Source organism: Elephas maximus, chromosome 3 (genome assembly GCF_024166365.1).
Source record: "Elephas maximus indicus isolate mEleMax1 chromosome 3, mEleMax1 primary haplotype, whole genome shotgun sequence".
In the NCBI taxonomy this organism is placed as follows: Eukaryota; Metazoa; Chordata; class Mammalia; order Proboscidea; family Elephantidae; genus Elephas; species Elephas maximus.
The window spans coordinates 36327002-36346846 of record NC_064821.1 but is presented as its reverse complement, the minus strand read 5'-3'; the positions used below and the strand labels follow the sequence as shown (position 1 = coordinate 36346846).

General features: G+C 46.6%; 1 protein-coding gene across 4 annotated transcripts in view; it reads right to left on the bottom strand.

Annotated features, from left to right (window-relative positions):
- Positions 1-4907: 4907 nt before the first annotated feature.
- The window catches only part of TPM4 (tropomyosin 4), a 29308-nt gene continuing 14370 nt past the window's right edge, over positions 4908-19845 (bottom strand). For 2 of the 4 annotated variants that reach the window (XM_049877282.1, XM_049877284.1), the window contains 6 exons: positions 16871-16988; positions 15487-15557; positions 14153-14228; positions 10645-10707; positions 10475-10544; positions 4908-5322 (listed from right to left, as the gene is read on the bottom strand). In XM_049877282.1, the coding sequence (XP_049733239.1) occupies positions 5240-5322; positions 10475-10544; positions 10645-10707; positions 14153-14228; positions 15487-15557; positions 16871-16988 (481 nt within the window). In that variant the 3' untranslated portion in view covers positions 4908-5239. The other 2 variants (XM_049877285.1, XM_049877286.1) reach the window with 2 other exon arrangements.

Genomic DNA, 19845 nt, shown 5'->3' with positions numbered 1-19845 from the left:
TCGGCAACCAGGCGCTCCTTGGAAACTCTACGGGGCAGTTCTACTCTGTCCTCTAGGATCGCTAAGAGTCGGAATCTACTCGACGGCAGTCGGTTTGGCTTGGTTTTTGGTCTGGCAACTCTGCCTCGAGGCCTCAGCCTAGACTCGGCCGCCTGTGCCCAGTCAGCTCTCAGAGCTGCACTTGGGGTGCGGGTGGGTGTGGGAGTGTCTCAAGACCCTCAAGGGCATGAAGGATAATTATAGGTAACATTTATGAGCAGTACTTCCGTGCCTAGCAGTGTTCTCAACGCTTTATGTATTTAACCGCCACACCAACCCATAAGGTAGGTATTGTTTATCCACGTTTTATGGTGAGGAAACTGAGGCCAGGGAGGTTAAGTGACTTTCCCAGGGTCCAAAGTGAGAAGTTGGTTTTTGAATGCAGACCTGTAAGACTCAGAGGCCAAACTTTTTTTTACTATTCGTTAAAATAATTTTATTGTGGTGAAAATATAGGTAACAAGACATACACCGTCTCAACAATTTCTACATGTATATCAGTGACATTTGATTATACTCTTTGAGTTGTACAATCATTCTCAATATCCTTTTTCAGGAGGCCAAGGGGGCAAATGGTTGGCAGTTCGAACCCACTCAGTGGTGCCTTTGAAGACAGGCCTGGCAATCTGCTTCCAAAAGGTCGTGGCCTTGAAAACTCTATGGAGCAGTTCTAACTCTGCACACATGCGATCACCATGAGTCGGAATTGACAGCAACCAGCAAGAAGCTCTTGGTCAATATGGTTTCCTGATTCTCAGAGATTGATGGTCCCAACTGCGTGCTTGGGCTCAGGGCCTCACATCACTTGCTGGAGCACACAGAGAAGCCTGGAGACTCGCCTGAGGATTTTCCAGAAGATGGCCCCAGCTTCTCCTACTCCCTTCCACCCCAGCTTATTCATCTGCTAATTAGTTCTGGTCAAGAAACACTTCAGCCAGAGCCATTGACCTTCACAGGCCTTACCCTCTGTGGTATTTTTATACTATTGACCACCTTCCCTCTGGAAATTCTCTTTCTTGACACCTCATTTCTCCTACCACCTACCTCCCTTTCTTGGGTACTGCGTCTCATTCCATTGCAGTCTTTTTTGGAGGTCTCTGCTTGTCCCTGAGCAGTGCAAATGGTGAACATGCTTGGCTGCAAACAAAGTTTAGAGGTTCCATTCCCCCGCTCCAAGGCATCTCAGAAGAAAAGCCTGGTGACCTAGTTCTAAAAAATCAACCATTGAAAACTGTCTGGAGCATAGTTCTATTCTGACACACGTGGAGTTGCCATGAGTCTGAGTTGACTCAATGGCAACTAGCAACTTCTTGTTCCTTAAGTGTCGGTGTTCCACATGGTTCTTTCTGTCCTAAGTCCTTTCTTCCAGTATCTCCACACTATTTCTCGGTTCTTTACCCATAGTCCAGTCATGCTTGCATGTCCGAGTGGGTTTGCCAAAGATAGTTTAAACTTAACATGTCCACAACTGAGCTCATCTTCCACTTAGGTGAGGGCAGTGGTGGTTCAGTGGTAGAATTCTCGCTACGTGGGAGACCCAAATTTGATGCCTGACCAATGCCCCTCAGGTGCAGCCACCACCCATCTGTCAGCGGAGGCTTGCATGTTGCTATGATGCTGAACAGGTTTCAGTGGAGCTTCCAGACTCAGATGGACTAGGAAGAAGTCCTGGTGATCTGCCTCCAAAAATCAGCCCATGAAAATCCTATGGATCACGATGGTCTGATCTGAAACGGATCATGGGGGGTGGCGTAGGACCAGGCGGTGTTTTATTCTGTTGTGCTTGGATCATTGACTTGATGGCAGACAACAACTTCCACTCAGACATGCGTGTCTTGAATTACCTTCTGTGAAACCTAAGTCTCTGACATCTTTCACCCCTTGCATCCTGGAGCTTCTAAATAGCTCTTGAATTTTGCTCTTCCATTTCCATTTGTTACAGTCAGGTCCTTATATTTCTCCACTGGTCTTCCTGCTCATTTTCTCTAATCCAGCCTCCACCCTGTAGAATGTTCACTTTAAAACACTTACCTTATTACATCCATCCCTTGCTTAAAATCCTTCAGAGAGCCCCCAGCAGCATAACACCCCAGTCTTTAACCTAGCGTACACCCCACATAATCTAGTCTTCACCTCACCCTGTGATTCACCGATACCTCATGGGGTTGGGAACTCCCCAAGAGCTGAGCTGAGACAGGTTAAAGAAGCGTGGATCGCTTAAGCCAAGTGCTGAGGCATGAGGATGACCAAAACAGTATCCTGAGATTACAGCCTAAGTGGGTGGCAAGAAGGGAGAAAACAGACACGTAAGGGGTAACTTCAGTCCTAACAATGGTAGCACACATAGAGAAGGGGGTTATACTTTATTCAGTGATATTCCCAGCAAACAAGAGCCTGTTGCCGTCGAGTAGATTCCAGTTTGTGGCAACACCATGAGTGAAACTGAGCTCCATGGCTTTTTTTTTGGTGGTCGTAACCTTTACAGAAGCGGATCACCAGGCCTTCTGTGGCGCTGCTGGGTGGGTTCAAATCACTAGCCTTTTGGTTAGCACCTGAGCACAAACCATCTATCTGTGCCACCCAGGCAACGGACAGTGTTAGATAAATGTCAAATTAATATGTTTTTAATTGTAGTTGTTAACAGAAACCTGTTTGCATATGCACTTAATTTTTTCGTCTTTCACTTCTCTTTTTGATCCCTCCTCCACCTGCCCTCCCCTGAAATAACCCGTTGTGGTTGAGTCAGTTCCTACTCATAGAAACCCTACAGGACAGACTAGAACATGGGGTTTCCAAGGCTGTAAATCTTTAAGGAAGCAGACAGGCTGGTGAGTTCGAACCGCTGATCTTCCAGTAAGCAGCTGAGTGCTTTAACCACTGCACTACCAGGGCTCCTTCCCCCAAAATAAAGGGACTGCAATTCAGGCAGTGAAACTGGAGTCATCTTGGACACTCCAAGTTCCGTCAGCTCACTCTTGAGGTTGCTTCCTTCAGATCGTCTCTTTCCTCCCGTTCCTTGGCAACCACTGTCCTTATCCTGGTCTTCTTGCCTCTAGTCTGCCACACCCTTCCCATTGTTGTTGGGTGTCATGAAGTCAATTCCGACTCATGTCATGGTGACAGAGTAGAACTGCCCCATAGGGTTTTCTTGGCTGTAATCTTTTATGGAAGCAGATTGCCAGGTTTTTTCCTCCTGCGGAGCAGCTGGTTGGATTCGGAGCAGCTGGTTGGATTCGAACCGCCAATCTTTTGTTTAGCAGCTGAGCTGTTTGCATCACTAAGGCTTCTTACCCCCCCTTAAAACCCAAAAAAGCCCCAAACCCGTTGCCTTCAAGAGTCGATTTTGACATCCTTTCTTAAAATGAATGCTAAATGGATTTTCCTAATGCAGTACTTAGTCTTCCGTGGCTCTGCACTCTAGACCAAATTAAGTTAAATCTAGGCTTTCATCAGTCTGGACCCAGCCTATCCAGCTTTCTTATTTCTGCAACACACAGAAGGTCTTAACCAAACAGGTCCTGTGCTTTCCTGACTCAGGTTACGTGGGCCATCTTCCCTGCTCCTATCACCATCTATTAAAATTCTACTCATTCTTGATAGCCTGGTTCAGGCAAGATTGGGGATAACTAAGAACAGGAGCTTTTGTGTTACTGAGACAAAGTGCTCTCATCTGTAATATGAAGAACATAATTGTTGAATCATGAAGTCATGATATAAAGCCAGTAAAATTTGCTAAGTTCTTGGCACAGTTACCTTCCCATCAATTGACCAAATATTGAGAAGCAAAGTTGCTGGTATGGGCCCACACATTCTAAAACTGACACAAGTTGTAGTTTATGTAAAAATTTATTTGACCAAAATGTAGAAAAAGAGATACTATTACATATGATACAGTTGCAAGAATCTAAATGAAAAGTGTGGGTTTTATTCAATTGCACAATTTGCTAGTGTGTCTCCTGGTAGTGTGATGCTTAATAAATAGGAGTGAAGGGGAGGGGTTGTGGATAAGCTAGAAGCAGGGTGATTTTGTCCAGAATTGTAAACTTGAGTTGGCCCCCACGCTGCTGGGGAATGTGGAATGTTTGAGCTCTGAGATGTTAACTGAGAAAGCAGAAATATAACAAAGCCAATATGTGCAGCCCTGTCTACAAAATACTCCATTATCCAGTTTAATCAGGAGTTTCTTGGTCTTTTATTAACTTGGTCCCGAAGAAGGAAATGAAGTCCTAAATCAGTAAATCTTCCATCTGCCATTCCCTGAAGTATGGAGGAGATGAAGTTGGGCCAATTATTTTTTCATCTCTACTTTGCTGCCATAGAGGCCCCTTCTGCCCAATGTTTGTTAATAGAAAAATCTCTTTGGTCTCTTTGGTCCAATTTATTGGTGGCTAGCAGTCTTCTGACATGGCAGCCTTGGGCAGGACTGAACACCATATCATTCCTGCTGAGTAGATGGCCTCATATCACAGCAGACAAGCATGGAATAAGACATCTTCTCAAAGGCCAACTTTAGAATGAAAGAAACATGTAGAAGAGCATAACATCAAGGATTGTCCAGCAAACATTTGCATTGTTACTATGACTATTTCCCAAGCATTCTCATGCTGACTACTCAGAGGATGTTTGCCCGGTGGAGTGTGGAAAAGGGCCAAGATGATTAGGCTAATCTGTCTGCGGTTTATGACTTCCCACTACAGTCCCTTTTTTTTTTTTTGGCTCTGGATGGAAAATCCCCACCCATATTAAGTGATGGTCCCTGGCCTCCTGTAGTGTGATCAGTGGTGGCCCAGAAGGCTTTATTCTTGAGCCTTTTAAATCAACTCATGACTAGATATTCGAGTCTGTGTTCTTGAAAGTGTGGGGTCGTCTATTCTCCCAGGAGCCAAATGCCCTCATCTGAAGAGAGTATTTTTTTTTTTTAGAGTATGCTCAATATAAAATACCCTGTCTATCTTAGAAGTAAATGCAACTTAAGGATAAAAATAGAGCTGAAAAAGCTGGTGCCATTTGAAAAAAGGGAAGGAATCAGATTGAACTGGTGCTCAAAGCTTCTCTGATACAAAATATTTGGTCATGTATTCCTAATTTGCTCAACATTTCCAGCAAAGAGAAGATGCAGTAACAAAAGAAACTTCTTAAAAGAGAAGAGAAAGATACGGAGCTCTGGAATTTCTGTTGGAACAAAACTCTTCTGTTTTGGTTATATACAGTTAAGTTCGTTTAGTGTCTGATCCAGTGTCTGATGTAAGCCCACGTTCTCTTCTTTGGCCTGGGCAAGTTTTTCTGGTGAGGATTAAGAGTGAAGAGAAAAAGAAATTAGTACCATTGTTAAACATCTTTGTTTCCTTTAACAAATTGTTAAGGGGTGGGGGGCGGGGGGAAGTGTCTAAACCGCAAACTGCCAGAGTGAAAGCCATACCAGAGGAAATACTTTGAATTTTAATTACAACAGCACACCATGGAATACTAGGCAGGGACCACGTACCAAAATTTGGGAGTAAGAAGCGTTGTCAGATAAAATACAGGGCACTTGGAAACCCTGGTGGCATAATGGTGAAGTGCTGTATGGCTGTAACCAAAAGGTCGGCAGTTCCAATCCACCAGGCGCTCCTTGGAAACTCTATGAGGCGGTTCTGCTCTGTCTTATAGGGTTGCTATGAGTCAGAACCAACTTGACAGTAACGGGTTTGGTTTTGGTTTTTCGGTTAAATTTGAATTTCAGATAAACAACAAATAATTTTTTAGTATGCCTCAAATGTTGCCTGAGACACACCAAAAATTACTTATCAACTATCTGAAATTCAAATTTTATTCGGTGTCCTAATTTTTTGTTTTAGTTTGCTAAATTTGGCAACTGTAGAGTCAACACCTGGATTTAAGCCTAACTTATCTAAGCTTTCTAGGTCTCAGTTTTCCCATCTGTCATGGGGTTATGGGGTTTATTATGAGGCACACATGGGAAATGTGGTGCTAGGAGGTGCTGCACAAACTTAGGATTTTAGTCCTAGATATGGGCGATTTAATATTCCCCTTGTTGTTGGGTGCCGTCGAGTCGATTCTGACTAATAGCGCCCCATGTGATAAGAGTAGAACTGCCCCATTGAGTTTCCTAGGCTGTATGCTTTATGGGAACAGATTGCCAGGTCTTTTCTCCCATGGGAGAACTGGTGGGTTAAGCTGAGTGCTTAACCACTGCACCACCAGGGCTCCTTAGATATTCCCCTAGTGCTAGTCAATTTATCCTCAAGCCTTTGATAGGAAAATACACTCCTATAACCCATCTTTCCTGTGGAGTTTCTGGGAACGGTTGGTTGAATTCCAGTCAAAATTGTGTTATCGTGTCTGTGTATGCAGCGCCTTGTAGTCAAACCCCACGTAAATGCAACGTGATAGAGACTTAAACTAGACTATGGCCAGTGGCTCTGCAGGAGAAAGGCCTGGCAAACTGCTTCTGTAAAGATTACAGCCAAGAAAACCCATGGAACGGTTCTATTCCGTCACACGGGGTCGCAATGAGTTGGAATCTACTCGACAGCAATGGATTTTTTTTTTTTTTTTTAAAGTGGGCATGTTATTAAGTGACCGAGCTGATGAAATAAAACACAAACAAAAGTAAAATGCCAACTAGCGCTACGCGTGACAGAGCACAAGAGAACTGGTTTGTAAATGAGTGACAAGGGACTGAGCCACGATTGATTAAAATACTGGAGGAAAGCAAAATGCCTCGTAAGATAGGAGATGATCAACCAGGAAATTTTCAGAAGGAAAAAAAAAAGTCAATGCAGAGAATGGCAGCCTTTCTACTGTGACTGCTGACCCTTTCACTTGACATGGCACTTAAAAAAAACCTAAGCGACCATGATCTGGAAGCAGTCCATCACAGGAAGAACACTGGCCTGGGTTTACCCAGTCTGGATGGACAAATTTTAATCGAGTGCCTAATATGTGTGAGCCAATTTCTCCATCATCTCATTTAATCCTCACGATAACTGAGATATCGCCTGTATTTTGCAGAAAAGCTAAGGCTACACAAGATACAATGACGTGTGGAGCTAGGATCCAAACCCGGGCTTCCTGACTACAAATCCTGCCCTCATTTCCCCTTGCCACCCAAATCCTGGCATCTACTTCGTTCTTTGTTGTTGTTAGCTGCTATCAAGTCAACTGACTCCTGGTGACCCCACGTGTGTCAGAGTAGAACAGTACTCCTTTTGGAAGCAGATCGCCAGTCCTGTCTTCTGAGGTGCCTCTGTGTGGGTTTAAACCACCAGCCTTTCAGCTAGTCCAGTGCTTAACTGCACCACCCAGGGACTCCATCTGAAATAAAATAACTTTCCCTTAAAGTGTTAACTGCTCTTGTGAGTTGTCAACAGGTAGGAGCAGAACTCCACAGCACTAATCTCTGCAAATGAAGTTCCACCTAGCTGCTTACTTGGGCAGAATGACTGGATAGGCAGCGCTGCAGTTATTTTAAAGGGTGGAGGTGAAAAAATGTCTGGAAAAACCCTGGAAGCAAATATGCAGAGAGAGCAAACCAAAAACACCCACCCCAACATGCTCTAACGTTATTTTCCAAGGGCATGTGTATGGCATGTGTGAGGGGAGTGGGTAGTTCATGCAGAAGGTCAGGATGGGTGGTGAATGTGGAGAGGTCAGGGGTGGAAGGGTGTGAGCAGTTTAGGGAAAATGTGTTTTGGCGGAATAACTACAAAGAAAAATTGGGATGGAGGTTCCCACCTGAATAAAAAACTATGAGACATAACAAGCTATGTTGTTACTGTTGTTAGTTGCTGTCAAGTGGATTCCAACTTGTGTGCAGAACAGAACTGTGCCATAGGGTTTTCCAGGCTGTAACCTTTCAGAAGCAGATTGCCAGACCTTACTTCCGAGGCACCTCTGGATAGGTGTGAACTGTCAACCTTTCAGCTAATAGTCAAGCACTTAACCATCTGTGCCACCCAGAGACTCCATAACAAAAAACTGATGATCTAATTGGTGACTTTCCTGCCAGTTCCAGCTACAAGGGGAAGTTTGGAAGATGTGGCTTGGACTGTGGAATGTCAGTGCTCCTGGGACATTCTGAGGTGGTGAAGCAGAGAAGAACTGGACAGAGTGGAATTTGGATTATCTCGGAAAAATCTATAAGCATGACCTTTTAGCACCCACGGGCCAACTGTGAGTTCTTACTAAACCAAGGTAAGGTTCCTGGTTACAGCTTATTCAAGTGTGAGGGAAGGTAGAAGTCAGTGCCTCAGTCAACTGTCCTTTGAAACAAAGAAGAACTGCCTCATTTCCTTGGAAAGAAGAACTGCCTCATTTCCTTTCTCTGGCACCACAGCAGCTCCCAGTCCCTTCCCCTCCTAATGGGGTGCTCTTTAATCCTTTGTGCAGGCTTGTTCTAAGGGCAGGGTACAGAGGTGAGCTTCAGTGGGAACTTCCTCCCGGATCCGGGAGCTAGATGAACATTCCATGAACGATGAAGACAGGGAACCCCAGGCACCATTCCCAGAGAGTGTAGCACAAAGAGGACAAATGAGAAAAGGAGGAATAAGGAGACCAGAATGCCATTGCCACTATTTGAATTCGTAGCCCAAATCCCATTTGAGGACAGCCTCCTTTTAGACCCAGGCCTGCTGGTCTTTGCCAGTTTCGCTGACTATTAAGATGCCCAAGAGGTTTAAAAGGATGAGCTCCATTCAAAACAATATCTGTTTAAGGGAAAACCACTACTGGCAGCTGCAGTGAGCAAGACACCCTACTTGAGGGCTCCTGCCAAGTTGGCTTTTGTTTCCACGTTTCAGGAGAGCATCACGTGGGCATAATTTTCTCTCTGGAGCAATTTTTGAAACACACTCTTCATTTGTGAGCGCAAGAAGGTGGATAACCTGCCTTCTGTTCCAGCTGTGGTCAAGGGCGTCACAGCTACTGCTCAAAAGCGGCAAGTGGAGAAAAATGAAAATGAGAGGGTGTGAAGACGAGGGCTGCCTGTCTTTATTTTGGTCACATAGTCACAGACACATCAGAAGAAGGCTTGAGAGATCAAACCAGGAAGCAGGACACCGGAGCTCCCGGCAGCCCATGGGAGCATAGGCACACAGTAAGAAGACAGACTTCGGTATTGCTAGGACAGAGGGCAGCACCAAGCAGCCCCTTAGAGAGAGGTCATGTCGTTGAGAGCATGGTCCAGCTCCTCGCTGATAGCTTTGTACTTGAGCTTCTGAGCATATAACTCGTCTAGAGGGTGGAGGTTCCCAGGGAAAGGGTTCGGAAGAAGAGGTATAGGGGAGAGAATGCGAGGGTCGGAATGGAGAGCCATAGATGAGCAATGTGAGGAAGGAAAAAAAAAGTGAGAAAACAAAGCATGAACTGGGAGAAAGAGTTGCGTTCTACGTACAACTGACGAAAATGTCTGTGGAGTGGTTGATAAGTGGTTTGAGGTCCTACAGGGGGTTAGCCATAATGAGAGAGCAAACGAACATTTAAAAGCACAGTGACTAGAAATGGACAGAGCTCTGCCAGCCCCCTGGTTATTTCTGACCTCCAATGATGTCATCCAGTGCAAAGGTTATACTTTGAAACGGGGCATTTTCCCTTATATGGAAACCTCACTTCCCAAACCAAACAGTGGAATGCCTGGACTGACAAATGATTTGTATAGCCTTTCTGGGTAGGACAGGCTGTTTAGATGATTTCTCTTTGAACCCCAAGATTCTGGAATTTCCGGGCTATTCCATGAAGAACAAGGGGCAACATTTTAAAAATTGGAATTCTCCATGCAATTCTGTGATATGTGGGCACCAGACTTGCAGTCTTTATTCAGATATCTAACCAGGATCAGCTGCCAACAGGTCGATTCTGACTCCTGGCGACCCCATGTGTGCAGGGTGGAACCGCTCCATAGGGTTTTCAAGGCTGTGACCTTTTGGAAGCAGATAGCCAGGCCTTTCTTCCAAGGCATCTCTGGGTGGGTTTGAACCTCTAACCTTTTGGCTTGTGGTCAGGTTTTAACTGCTTGTGCTGCCCAGGGACTCTAAATTCTGTATATTTCCATTTTCTCATTTTGCGATAAGCTTGGAGCTCTCTGGGAGAGAGCCTCTGTAAAAATACATCTCCCAGAAATGTACAAACTAAAAGAATTTCTAAACAAACAAAAAAAATCAGAGAGCTGTATTTGGGTCTCTGTACTCACATGTGGAGCTAATTATGCAGAGATTATTTTTTATTTCTTGAAAATGGCCAACTCAAGTCTGACTTTGATTTGCGCTATCCTGTTCCCATGCTCCAGACTCCCAGATGTGACATCACTCCGCACTTTACTTTCTTAAAGGGAACAAAGCCCGGCTCCAGCCCTCCAGGGACCTCCCCTGACTGACTGGCTGGGGATCCATCATCTATAGAGAGGTACCGCAAACATATTCAGATGATAAGTTCATACCTTCCAGGTCATCAATGGTCTTTTCCAGTTTTGCAACCGTTCTCTCTGCAAACTCAGCACGGGTCTCAGCCTGGAGAAGAAGACAGGAGTCACCATTGTTGCTTCAGGACCAGTCCCCCCCCCCACATCACGCCCCCCCCGAAACTTGAACCAGCTGGGTGTAATCATACCTCTTTCAGTTTGTCAGACACAAGTTTAATTTCTTCTTCATATTTATCCTCCTTTTCAGAATACTGTGGGGGAAATCAAAATACAGCTTTAGAAAAAAAAAAAAAAAAAGGAATAAAAGAATGCAGGCTCCAAATTCCCGGAAGAAAAGTATCCTTCAGGCACTGTCAATATGCCAAGAGTTCCTAAGAAGCAAAGCAGAGGCAGGCACCTTTCCAGGCAGAGGAAACGTGCGTGAAATCTGTGGGCGATCCCTCTAGAATGGTAGTGACCTGAAGGTCTGAGCTGACAACTTAGATAAAAGCGTGATGAAGAAAATGGTACAACCACTGTGGAAAACAGTTTGGCAGTTCCTCAAAAAGTTGAACATAGGACCAGTATATGACCCAGCAATGCCACTGCTATGTGTATACCCAGAAGAAGTGATGGCAGGAACGCAAACAGAAACTTATACACCGATGTCCATTATAGCACTTCATACAACCGTCAAAAGGTGGCCCCAACCCAAATGTCCATCAACAGGTGAACGGATAAACAAAATGTCGTGTATACACACAATAGAACAGTCCTCGGCCATAAAGAGAAATGAAATCCTGATGTGTGCCACAACATGGGTGATCCTAGAAAACATGCTGAGTAAACTAAGTCACAAAGGGAGAAATACTATATGATCTCACGTATATGAAATAAGCAAATATATCGAAACTAAAGATTGTTGGCTGGTTACCAGGAGTGGGAGGGCCCTGGTGGTGCAACAGTTAACTACTTGACTGCTAATCGAAAGGCTGGCAATTTGAATCCACCCAGTGGCTCTGCAGGAGAAATACCTGGCGATCTGCTCCTATAAAGATTAACCTTATGGGGCAGTTCTACGCTGTAACACATGGGGTCGCTATGAGTCAAAAATCGACACAAGGGCCCCTAACAACACAACAACCAGGGATGGGAGGGAAGGGGAAAGGAGGAGTCTTCGCTTAGGGGGCAGTAAGGTTGTGTTAATGGTGGTGGAATGATGTGGAAAAGGATAGCGAGAGCGGTTATATAGCTCGAGCAATATAATCAGTGTTCCTAAATTGTAGAAATTGCTGAGAGGGCCTGTGTTTTCTTGTGCGTATTTTTACCACAGTAAATTTTTTAAAAGTTAAAAAAAAAAAAGTGTGATGAACATGGGGCAGATAACTGAACAGAAAAACACTCCGCTCAAGGGCGTTCATAGAGTTGACCTGGCCTGTGTTTCGAACCCCATCTTCCACCAGCTTCCCCAAGGGGCTGGCCACACTCTGAAGACACGTTCTTCTGTCTCCCAGCCCTTGCCTATGAGTGTGCACCCTAGCGTGGAATGTTCCTTTTCCCATTACTACCTTTCGGAGGAGTAGACCTGTCAGAAACCGTATTTGTCCTTCAAGGCTCAACTCAGATTAATATCGTTGTGAACTGCCATCAAGTCGGCCTCTGACTCATGATGACCTCATGCACAACACAGTGAAACGCTGCCCAGTCATGTACCATCCCCGTGATTGGTGGCCGATTGGACCATTGTCATCTGTAGGATTTTCACTGGCTGATTTTTGGAAGTCAGTCGCCAGGCCTTTCTTCCTGGTCTGTCTTAGCCTGGAAGCTCCATTGAAACTTATCCACCTTGGGTGACCCTGCTGGTATTGAAATACTGGTGGCTTAGCTTCCGGCAGCATACCAACATGCAAGGCACCAAGGTATGACAGATTGGCAGATGAGTGGTATACTCATCCTTTAGGCCTCGACTAAAACATCTCTTCTGAGATTTCTCATCTGGGTTGGTTGTTTCTCTTCTGTGTAGCCTATTTCTTTCATTACCTGTCATGGTTTACCACATTTATTGTAATGAATCAATGAATTGTGTGCCTTCCTTGCTAGATTCCAGCTTTTAAGGATAGTACCCTATCTGTCTTTTTCAGAGATGTATCTCTACTACTAGCACTGTACCTGGCACATATTTGATCCTCAGATAATTACTGAATAAATGCAGTGCATATGTGCTTACTAAAAGTTGCCCTAGGCCTTGGGGGTAGATACCCCTTGAAGAGCTCAGATTCTGGTCTAGAGGAAGAGACTGACATACCAAGTAACAGAGTGCTTTGGGAGTGAGACGGGGGATCCTTGGTAGGTTGGCAAAGAGGTGACATCAGACAAGGCTGTAGAGCTGGAGGAGGGCATCATGTTTGGTGAAGTAGAAGGCCAGCAAGGGTGAGGGAGACCCTCGGTGAGGTGAATTGGCACAACAGCTGCAACAATGGACTTGTATATGCAGGTGATAGTGAGGATGGCCCAGGACTGGGCAATGTTTCATTCCATTGTGCACGGGGTGGCCATGAGTCAGAGCTGACTTGACAGCAGCTACCAATAGCAAACAAATGAGTAGGATTTTATCGAGTACAGAAAAGAGGGAAAGTGACTCCAGGCTGAGTAAACAGCTCAAAGAACTGGATGAGAGGGGAAAACACAGAATGTTTGTGACACTGAAGCTCAGAGCAGATGGAGGGCAGGAGAAGGAGGGAGAAGGCTGAGGCTGGGAATTCAGCAGGGCCGGACGAGCGTGTACACTGCTCCTAACGTGGTTCTGTCCTGCAGTGACTGCTCTGGGAGCTGTTTCAATCCAAAAGCCCAATCCCACCTCTGGTATCTGCTGTTCAACCATCGAGAAGGTATTTCTGGAGGAACCTGGGGATTCAGGTGAGCATGGGCTTTGTACTTACACAAGTATGCCCAGATCTTCCTAAGAAGAGCCTTAAACCCCAAAAAACCAAACCCACTGCCACCGAGTTGATTCTGACTCATGGTGGCCCCACATATGTGGAGTGGAATTGTGCTCCAAAGGGTTTTCAAGGCTGTAACTTTTGGAAGCAGATCGCCAGGCCTTTCTTCCAAGGTGCCTCTGAGTAGGTTTGAACTGCCAACCTTTCAGTTAGTAGTCAAGCGCTTAGCCATTTGCACCACACGATGACTCCTTAAACCAAAAACAAACTCTCCCCAAAACAAACGACAACCAAACCCACTGCTGTCAAGTTCACTTTGACCCATGAGACCCCACGTGTGTCACAGCAGAACTGTGCTCCATAGGGTTTTCAAGACTGTGACCTTTCAGAAGCAGATCTCCAGGACTTTCTTTCATGGCGCTGCTGAGTTTGAACCACCAACCTTTAAGTTAGTAGTCAAGTACAAACCATTTGCACCAGCCAGGGGCCTAGGGACTCCTCACCAGGTACCAATCTCCTACTTCATCTCCAGCCTCATCCAAAGTGGAGATAAAAGATGGTTCCAAGACCCCATGGAAGAAGACCTAAGAGCTTGTATGGGAAATCAAGCCACTGGACACCTCCTCATACGAGAAAAGAACTGAGCTGCTGGGCAAAAAACTACTGTTAACAACCAAAGGTCAGATTCCTGATACACCTTGGCACACTCAATGTCCCTTGGGGAAAGACAAGAACAAAGCCGGCAAGTCGCCCTCAAAAGTAGTCACCACCAACCAACCTTTTCTGAGGCCGCCTCCAGCGATTTCAGATTGTTTGTGACATTCTTGAGTTCTTCTTCCAGGTCACCACATTTTCTGCACAAAGACAAAGGGTTTTTGTGACTCGTCCTCCCTCGGAGCAAGTAATTTCTCCCAGAAGAAGTTTTCACAATGGGCCCCCAGAAGGAATGTGGGAAAACATTTTTAGTGGATTTTTCTGAGAGGGAAGGCTGTGTACTTATCAAACCCCAGTCATACCAGGCCAAGGCGTGGCTAGCCTGGGAATATTTGAGAGGTTTGTAAAGGGCTTCTGGGGTCCTGCCAAGGGTGAGGCAACATGGCCTTGTGAAATCTATGATTGATGAGGCCAACCCCAGAAGGTATAAGGACGAGACCGAGGACAGGAGGTTGGGAGACAGCAATCAGAGACTTGGGACGGGTTGTGAAATGAGAGCTCTCTCAGCACTGCGGGAAGCACTCGGAACCAGGCTCCTCAGCCACTGCCAACAGGGGAGGCCTTCCATTTTTTGGAGCTCGCTGGATTCTGGTCAGGCTTCTCACTCTCCCCAGGAATGTGTCACAGCCAAACACTGACACGAGGAGACGATCATGTAGACATTGCTGGGGTGGGACGGGCTCCCGAGAAAGCCTCTTTAGGAAAACGGGACCGTGGGGTTCTCTCCTACCACCCCTCTCTCACAATGTCACGGACTGAATTGTGTCCCCCCAAAATATGTGTTGGGATCCTAACCCCTATGCTGTGGAATAATCCTGTTTGGGAAAAGAGTTTTTCTTTGTCGTGTTAATGAGGCCATATCAGACTACAGTCTGTCTTAATAAGCTAATAACTTTTGCAATATAAAAGAAGCAGATTAGGCACAGAGGCAAGGAAGCACAGATGGGGGAGACAGATGCCACATAAAGATCTCCAAGGCTGAAAAGAGACAAGGAACTTCCTCCAGAGCCCATAGAGAGAGCCTTGCCCTAAGCTGGCACCCTGAATTCCGACTTCTATTCTCCTGAACTGTGAGCAAATAAACTTCTGTTCTTTAAAGCTGCCCACTTGTGGTATTTCTGTTACAGCAATTCTAGCAAACGAAGACACACGCCAGTTCCCCAACATCTTTGTAGGAACAATTCACACGTGGGCAACGTCTCCCAGGGCAAGAATAAACAGGTACCATTTCTCTTTGTCACCCATAGAGGCAATGAGGAGGGACCGAGCAGGGTGTCCCAGGTGCTCAGCCACTTCAGCAGAGACCCTGGCCAGAGTCAGTTCCTACCACAGGCAATTCCCGCCTGCTCCCGCCCATGAGCCAGGCCAGACCCCAACCCGTCCGGTTCTGCCACTCACAGTTCAGCCACCTCTGCACGTTCCTCTGCTCGCTCCAGCTCGCCCTCCAGGACGACCAGCTTACGAGCTACCTGTGGAGACAGAAAGGCTCGACTGAGACTGATCCCTGACACCCCTGTCCTGTAGGAGGCCTTCCCCCAAAGGCCCCTATGCAGACAGCAAAGCCACAGACCCAAACCATCTACAGTGTGGGGCTTCCTGCTGGTTCTTCAACCCTGGGGCCTGTTTTTTTTTTTTTTTTCAGTTGCTGTTAAGTTTCTTCAGAGGTTCTGACTCATGGCAATCCCACGTGTAACAGAGTAAAACTGCTCCATATGGCTTTCAAGGCTGTGACTTTTCAGAAACAGATTGCCAGGACTTACTCCCAAGGTGCCTCTTGAACAAACAAAAAAAACACCAAACCCAGTGCCATCGAGTTGATTCCGACTCATAGTGACCCTACAGGACAGAGTAGAACTGCCCCATAGAGTTTCCAAGGAGTGCCTGGCGGATTCGAACTGCCAAGCCTTTGGTTAGCAACCGTAGCACTTAACCACTATGCCACAAGGTGAGTTTAAACTGCAAACCTTTCTGTTAGAAGTCTAGCACTTAATCATCTGTGCTACCCAGAGGCTCCCTTCCATGGGCTTTTAATGGCTGATCTTTTGGAAGTAGATTGCCAGGCCATTCTTCTGAGGTGCCTCTGGGTGGATTTGAACCTCCAACCTTCCAGTTAGCAGCTGAACCTGTTCACCATTTGCACCACCCACTGACTCCTGGAGAAAATGTAAATTCTCACCCTTACGCCCCAGGAGTAAGGCATACGAGGAAGGGGAGAAGCGCTGAGCTAGGGTGGTGCACCAGAGGGCCTGGGCTTTTCTGGTCTGCAGATTGTGGCCGAGGACCATGCATCTTGATTTTAGCCACACTGTGCAGCCCAAAGGTCCCTTGTGGTCAGCAGCTCACCTAAAGGTGGGTAGTTTGAACCCAACCAGTGGCTCCATGGAAGGAAGGCTTGGTGATCTGCTTCCGTAAAGATTATAGCCAAGAAAACCTTAGGAAGCACTTCTACTCTGTAACACGTGGGGTCACCATGAGTTGGAATCAACTGGACAGCCACGGGTTTGCATTTTTTTGGTTTGTGCTGCCAAAACATCCAGGTGACAGACAAGAGCGGTTTGATTATCTGGTTTTTCCACCAAACAGAGCTCCCCAGGACCTCTGGCCCTGTGGAAGTTACGGTTTTCTGGCCAAGTGGCCAACTCTGGAAAAACAGATGTGGCTGCAGAAGGACAGCTGACCTAACCAAGAGTTTCCATTAAGCAGCCCTGGGCTCTCTCTATCAGCAGACCCGTTTCCTCCCCACTTCCTGCTGCTGCTGCTGCCATCCGCCAGCCCTGCTCACCTCCTCGTATTTGCGGTCGGCCTCCTCAGCAATGTGCTTGGCCTCTTTGAGCTGCATCTCCTGGATTTCCATCTTCTCCTCGTCTTTCATGGCCCGGTTCTCTATCACCTTCATGCCTCTGCAAGGAGCAACTTCATAAGACCACCGTCCACTCTCACATTGCCCCAAGTCTGTGCATTTCAACATCATCTCCGATCTTTCTTAGAGATTGAACTGTGCCCCCAAAATATGCTGGAATCCTGACCTCTATACATGTGAATGTAATTGCATTTGGGCATAGGGTTTTCTTCGTTATGTTAACGAGGGTGGGTCTCTACCCTAATCACTCCTGAGTTATAACGAGCAGCGTAGACACTGGAGTTGTTGTTAGTTACTGTTGCATCAGTTTCAACCCATGGTGACCCCATGTGTGCGGAGTAGAACTGTGCTCCATAGGGTTTTTAAGGTTATGACCTTTCAGAAGCAGGCTGTCAGGACTGTCTTCTGAGGTGCTTGTACGTGGGCTTTAACTGCTGACCTTTCAGGTAGTAGTTGAATGCTTCGATGTTTGTGCCACCCAGGGGCTCCACAGCACAGACACAGAAAAAAGCAAATGGAGGGAAGACAGATGCCACGTGGAGATCGCCAGGAACTGAGGAATGCTGGGGCTACAGAAGCTGAGCCAAGGACCTTCTCCCAGAGCCAACGGAAAGAGAGGCTTTCCATAGAGTGGGTGCCTTGAATTCAGACTTCTAGGAGTTTCTGGATGACACACACATGAAGTCTCCATGAGTCGGAATCAACTCGATGGCAACTAACAACAACAACAGCCTCCTAAACTGTGAGAACATAAACTTCTGTTCTTTAAAACCACTTACTGTGGTCTTTGTGTTACAGCAGCTCTAGGGCACTCACTGATTACCAGGCACTGTTCTACGTGCCTCAACCTTTATAACCACCCTGTGAAAAAGGTGCGTTAGCACAGAGAGGTCAAGCTCAAGGTTTGTGGTGGTTGTTTGCTGCTGTCGAGTGAGCTCTGACTCGCGGGGACCCCATGCAAACAGAATGAAATGCTGCTCAGTCCTGAATCATCCCTATAATTGGCTGTGGATCGAACCTCTGGGATCCATTGGGTTTTCTTTCACTGGCTGGTTCCCAGAAGCAGTTCGGTAGGCCTTACTTCCAGTGCACCTCTGGGTGCTTTTGAACTTCCGATCTTTCAGTTAGTAGTCCAGTGGTTAACTATTTGCACCTCCTGAGGACACCTTCAGATATTAGAGAACTTCAAAGAGGCTGATCCAGGTTAACATATCAACATGTGTGGAGCCTGCCCAGAGTGGAGCAACATAGACTTCTTGCTGGACTCCAACACGTCCCTTTGGTCTGTCACACAACGCTCAGCTAACTGTCAACACACCCTCTAGTCCTGCATAAGGCCTTACCCTTGGTGTGAGAGCAAGCACACTGACTCTTGGGAAGCACTTTGCAGTGCCTGGAGATCAAAGCGACCTGCTCGCATAGTAAGCGGCAGTGGAGGGCTTGAATCTGAATCCTTCAGTTCCGTGTCAGAACTCTTTTCACCAAAGAAAAAAAAAAAAAGAAACAAAAAACCCCACATCCCAAACCTGTTGCTGTTGAGTCAATTCCAACTCCTGGCAGCCCCGTATGTTACCAAGTAGAACTGCTCCATAGGGTTTTCTTGGCTGTGATCTTTACGGAAGCAGATCACCAGGGCCTTATTCCATGGAGCTGCTGGGTGGCTTCAAACCACCAACCTTTAGGGTAGTAGCTGAGTGCAAACCATCGATGCAACCCAGGGACCTATCAAAACACAGTGGTCTCCAACACATGTGTCACCAAAGACCTCTGGTGATGCTGTGCAAACCTGTGAGTGGCCTTCCCAGGCTCTCTGCCACTAGGGAGATCCTTGAAGTGAGACATCTGCCTGGGCTGGGCTGACTGTGAACATGGCCAGCAGAAGCCTGCACTGGGGTCCATGCCCCTGGCACTGGCTCTTCCATTGCAGGAAACCTTTTCTACTTGTTGTGGATTGAATTGTGTCCCTCCAAAATATATGTTGTAAATCCTCACCCCTGTACACATGGAAGGAGCCCTGGTGGCACAGTGGTCAAGTGCTCCACTGCTAACCAGTTTGAACCTACCACGTGTTCCACAGGAGAAAGATGCGGCAGTCTGCTTCCGTAAAGATTAGACATGGGTACCCTATAGGGCAGTTCTATGTTCTGCTCTGCTCTGTAGGGTGGCTATGAGTTGGAATTGACTCAATGGCAATGAGTATACCTGTGGGTGTCATTCCATTAGGGAATCGGATTTTTCTTTGTTATGTTAACGAGGCCGTATCAGTGTAGGGGGAGGTCTTAAACCTACTCACTTTTGAGATATAAAGAGGAGATGAGGCACAGAGAAGCAGGCACAAATGAGGGGAGACAGATGCCATGGAGAGATGGCCAAGGAACTGAGGACTCCAGATTTACAGAAGCTGAAAGACAAGGCCCTTCCCCGAGAGCTGCCAGAGAGAGCCTTTCCTTAGAGCTGGTGCCCTGAATTTGGACTGCCAGCTTCCTGAACTGTGAGAAAATAAATTTCTGCTCATTAAGGCCACCCATTTGTGGCATTTCTGTTACAGCAGATCTAGGAAACTAAGACACCACTTGAACAACTCAAGTCTCTACTTGCTTTTGAATCTCCAGCTTACGGTCCCAACAGCACAGTAAGAAATGACTCATTTGGAGTTTATGCTAGAAGGCCGCTGTGGATGGGCCCAGTGAAGATTCTGGTGTGTTCACGTGGCAGATAGGCTCTGACCACTGTCTGGCCCATGCTGTCACCACAGAGGACCCCACTGGCTACCACACAGAGTCCTCTGCTCTGTGAATCACACAATCCACCCTCAGTCCTTCAGGCCTGTGCCAAAGCATGCCAGAGAGAGAGCCCGCCAGGAGGACACACAGCCCTGCTTCTGGCTGAGCATGGCA